The sequence below is a fragment of the Bison bison genome, unplaced genomic scaffold (assembly GCF_000754665.1).
Source record: "Bison bison bison isolate TAMUID 2011002044 unplaced genomic scaffold, Bison_UMD1.0 scf7180017864313, whole genome shotgun sequence".
In the NCBI taxonomy this organism is placed as follows: Eukaryota; Metazoa; Chordata; class Mammalia; order Artiodactyla; family Bovidae; genus Bison; species Bison bison.
Window position 1 is genome coordinate 1,115,543 of NW_011494885.1, and position 4,717 is coordinate 1,120,259.

The following is a 4,717-nucleotide window of genomic DNA, read 5'->3' on the forward strand; positions in this document are numbered from 1 at the left end:
CTCTGCCCTTTGCCTCTGAGATACTGGGCAAACATTTGAGTTCAGATAAGGACCAAGGAGCCTCCACCTAGTGGAAGTCAGCCTTTCTCCTCACCCTCCCTACACTGAACCTGGGGCTACCCCTCCCCTAATCTGCTCTTGGGAGACTCTGGTATCTGACCAGCCACCCCTTGGACCTCCAACTGTCTGACTGCAGTATCTTCAAATTGACACCCTGTGACCCCTCTTCCCTTCCTTTTGCAGAGGGGGCCCCCTACCATTTCCCTCCCTGCATCCCAGGAGTCCAGCGCTCAACCTCCTCCACTCTTAGACCCGGGGGTCCCCGGCCCCACCTCCCTCTGACCCTGGAGTCTCAGCCCCCAGCGCCTCCTCCTCCCTTAGACCCAGGAGTCCTGGCCCCCAGCCCCTCCTCCTTCAAGACTAGAAGTCTCTGCCTCTACCCTCCACTCACCGGGCACCCCCCGAACCACAGCATCTCCGCATGCAGGACCATGAGTCCAATGCCAGTTCCTGCCAGTGCCAGTGTCCAGCCGGCCAGACTCTTCTCCTGCTCCAGCAGGCGCTTTCGCCGCCGCAGGGCCCCCAGGCCCGGCACCAGCTCCCCGCCCATGGCTCCCGGGGTCTTGGGGCCCAGCCAGCTTCCTGCCCAGGGTCCCCCACCTCGCAGCACGCAAAGGGCAGCCACAGTGGCTTGAGGCCCCCGGCCCGCTCTGCTCCCTCGCTCTGGGCTTGTGCTTTGAGGCACAGCAGAGTCTGTGCCCTCTGGGAGGTGGTGACTGCTGGGCAGGGCGGGGAGGTGCTGGGGAGGCCCCTGGGCAGAGGGGAGGCTCCCCAACCCCCCTTCTCAGACTAAGGAGGAGCGGGGGTGTGTCTTAGGGCAGAGCAAGGAAGAGGCGTGCGTCCACGTGGATTAAGACACACACACACCAACACACAATGGGCTTTGTCACAAACGGTCTGCAGCGTATAATACACACCTACACTGGGCCACACCCGGACACCACTCAACATGCAGTGATTACACCCTGAACCATGGCATGGCCAGAGACGGAACCTAACACCCATGGGCACACAACACTACTGACACTGAGTGACTCACAATTCCCGACAAGCTCTGAAACCCACAGCCACACCCAGACACCACACACACGGTGTGACACACGCCGGCACTTAGCGAGCAGGCAGCGCCCCGTGGCACACAGGGCCACCCAAATATTGTCCACACAGAAGCACGGACATCACGGTCAAAACTGGCACAACATCGTCTGACACAAACAGCCACACCCAGACACGGCACAGGGGATGATGCCCGTCCGTAGCTACACAAACACGACCTATACAAGTGTTCCACAAACACGCAATCTATATTGAGTTAGCAATCCCCCTGTGCCACGCACAGCATATCTGTATGAACAAGGCACGCAGCCATCACACACCCGTGGAACAGTACCCAATACATGCAGACACACGGCATTTAGTGACACACCCATGGCAGTCACCACTCACCTAGCACAGTGTCTCCAGCACATATGCTCATAGAATGATTCACAACATACACGGATTCACCTCAACACACAATGTAACCCAAGTACACGCTGCCATTCAAATATACAGTCAGAGAACAGTAGGAATGGATGCATGTGGGGAAAGCCTACAGGCACAGTGACACACGCAGAAACCCAGGGGGCACCTGCCCCTATAAGACGTCCTGAGCTGTTTTGTTGCATCATCCAGGACACAACAGAATGGTGCCCGGGGGAGGGAGGCCGGGCACACAGGCTGCATAGGCCCTGATGCCCAAGAGCCACATACACGGAATAGAACACCACCATTGCCTCAGACTGACAGACAGCACGTACCACCCCACGCACATGATACACTCCAACACCAGCAGCCACACAAACACCACATATACAGGGTAATACGCAAAGACACCATGACCCCAACACGGATGCAGTCTGCCCAGCACAGACACTGTGTCCCGTGAACCGGCGGATGTGGCCCACTGACACATCCGTCACGTAGGCCGGCACCAACACCCACACAGCACCAGAGGGACACCCTCTGGTACAGTGTGATACACAGCTACACAGTCACAACACTCTGAGTGTGGTCGCCGGGCTGTGTCCCTGGCAGGGAAAGGAGAGACCCCCAACATGGACATACACCTTGAAAGGAGAGCACAGTGTCACATCACTGAGTGAGACACAACTGTTACACACACACAACCTATAAAGAGACACAGCACGTGCGCTGCTGTACAGAACAGCAGATGCAATGCAGAATGATGCGTGATGACTCCCAGAGTGACAGCCGCATGGCGTGTGTCACGTGCCCGTGTGCAGCAACACAGAAGTCACTCACGGGTCTCTACTGTATACAGCTGGACACAGATCAAAGCCCTCCCGCAGCAACGCACGAGGACTTGCTGGCGGGGTGACACAAAACCCCTCTCAAGGTGTGGCCCACGGACCCATGGACACCACTCTGGGTGGGGAGGAGGGACACACAAGACATTAGCCCCTCTCCCTTCCCCGGAGTCACGTGTCAAGCAGGACCATGGACCGGCCAGCCACAGGGCAACGAGACACACACAGACATGCCTGGCGTCACACCAACACAACCCACACAGACACACCCAGAGGCACCAAACCGCAAACGCAGACACACCCGGTGACAAAAACACAACCTAGGCTGGGGCCCTGCCCCGTGCCGCGCGTGTGATCCCCACTCAGGATGGGAGGCGGAGACGCGGCGGGAGCGCGATGGAGACGCACGCGTGTGCCGGCTCTGAGGAGACGCTGCCGCCTCTGGGCGATCCCAAGACTGCAGCCCGCACCCCAGCCGCCCACCTGCAGCCCTCCGTTCTCCTCTCCTCCCTCTCGGCTTCCCCGGGGCCTCGCCTCTGACTCCTCTTGTCTCTCCCACTCTGGAAGCCTCTGGGCTCGTCTTTATCTCTGTCTCCGGCTGTCTTTCTCGGTCTCTGTTTTCCTCTGTTCTAAGCCCCTCTGTCTCTTCCGGCTCTCTCTCTCTGAGCACCTCTGACTCTGTGCATTTGTGTGGTTCCGTTTCTCTCTCTCACCCTGCTTCTCTTTGTGTCTCTGTGTCTCTCAGCATCTCTGTCTCTGCATCCCACTGCTTTTTAAAATTTTTACGTAGTTGATTTACAATGATTCTGGTGTACAGCAAGTAATTCAGTTATATATGTGTGTGTGTGAGTGTATAAATGTATATTTTCTTTCAGATTCTTTTCCATGATAGGTTATTACAAGATATTGAATGTAGTTCCCTATGCTATACAGTAGGTCCTTTTTGTTTCTCTATTTTATATACAGTAGTGGGTATCCGTTAATCCCAAATTCCCAATTTATCCCACCCCCTTTTGCCTGCAATGCAGGAGACCAGAGTTCCATCCCTGGGTGGGGAAGATCCCCTGAAGAAGGAAATGGCAACCCGCTCCAGTATTCTTGCCTGGAAAATCCCTTGGACGGAGGAGCCTGGTAGGCTACAGTCCATGGGGTCGCAAAGGGTCGAACGCAACTGAGCAACTTCGCTTTCCTTTTACCTTGGTGACCATAAGTTCGTTTTCTGTGTCTCTGACTCTATATCTGTTTTGTAAGTAAGTTTATTTGTGCCATGTTTTTAGACTCCATATATAGGTGATACCCGATGACCCCTCTGCCTTTCTATTTCGCTCTCTCTCCCTGTCCTCGTCCTTCTGCTTCCATGCCCCTCTTCTGTGTTCTCACTGTCTGTGTCTCTGTCTAACAGGCTCTGTCTCTCCTTTTTCTTTTTTGGTTGTGCCAAGTGATTTGCGGGGTATTAGTTCCCTGACCAGGGTTTGAACCCAGGTCCTCCACAGGGAAAGCGCAGAGTCCTAACCACTGAACATCCAGAGAATCCCCACCCCAACTCCGGGTCTCTGTCTCTTGCTCTCTGTCTCATCCTTTCTCTGTCTCTAGAGCTCTGTGTCTCTGGACCTCTCTAAGCTCATCTCTGCTTCACTTTCCCTCTCCTGTTCAGGGACACAGCTGGGGACAGCCTTGCCTCCCCGCCCCCCACCCCGTTCCACCCCCACCTCGCTTCAGGGGCCAAAGGCCAAAGACATCCAGACTGCAGCTGCCTGAGAGGGTCGGTAGCCACAGAACGGGCCCCTAGCCCCAGGCCCTCCACTGCCTCCCTGCATGCATGCGGGCAACTGTGAAACACTGAGGGAAGAGAGGCAATAAGGGAGACCTTGAAAGTTGTAGCCAGAGGAGAGGGAGACAGAGAGACTGACAGACAGACAGAGAAGGAACAGAGGGGAGGGGATGGTGGGAGAGAAAGGGGTGGGAACTTTTTTTTATAAACTCAAAGAGATGGAGACAGAAGAGACCCAAAGGTAAGGAGAAAGCAGGAGTCAGAATCAAAGACTTGGAAGTTGGAGTAGAGGGGAATTTTGCCTCCAAAGAGACCAAAACCAAAAGAGAAAAGTGGAGAGACGCAGGCGGGGGAGATGCCAGGGTGGGCGGCGAGGTTCAGTGGGAAGGGCACCTGCCTCCACAGGGAAGTTCTGGGCTGTGGGGGTCAGCTGGTAGGACACGCGGCTCCAGAGCCAGCTCCCTGCAGCCCGGAGAGGGGGTTGGTGACTCAGGGCCCCGGCGCTTCCTGTGACTCAGCCTTGTTCTCAAGCCTGGAGGGGGGAGTGCAGAGGGAGAGGGGTCTCTGAAGAGAGTGG

The 4,717-nt window shown here is 56.1% G+C and overlaps 1 protein-coding gene across 2 annotated transcripts in view; it reads right to left on the reverse strand.

Moving 5' to 3' along the window:
• KCNN4 (potassium intermediate/small conductance calcium-activated channel, subfamily N, member 4) overlaps positions 1 to 3,013 on the reverse strand; it is a 15,925-nt gene extending 12,912 nt beyond the window's left edge. For both annotated transcript variants that reach the window (XM_010852557.1, XM_010852556.1), the window contains exon 1: positions 452 to 3,013. In XM_010852557.1, coding sequence (XP_010850859.1) covers positions 452 to 610 — 159 coding nt within the window. In that variant the 5' untranslated portion in view covers positions 611 to 3,013. The remainder of the gene's footprint in view (positions 1 to 451) is intronic.
• Positions 3,014 to 4,717: the final 1,704 nt, after the last annotated feature.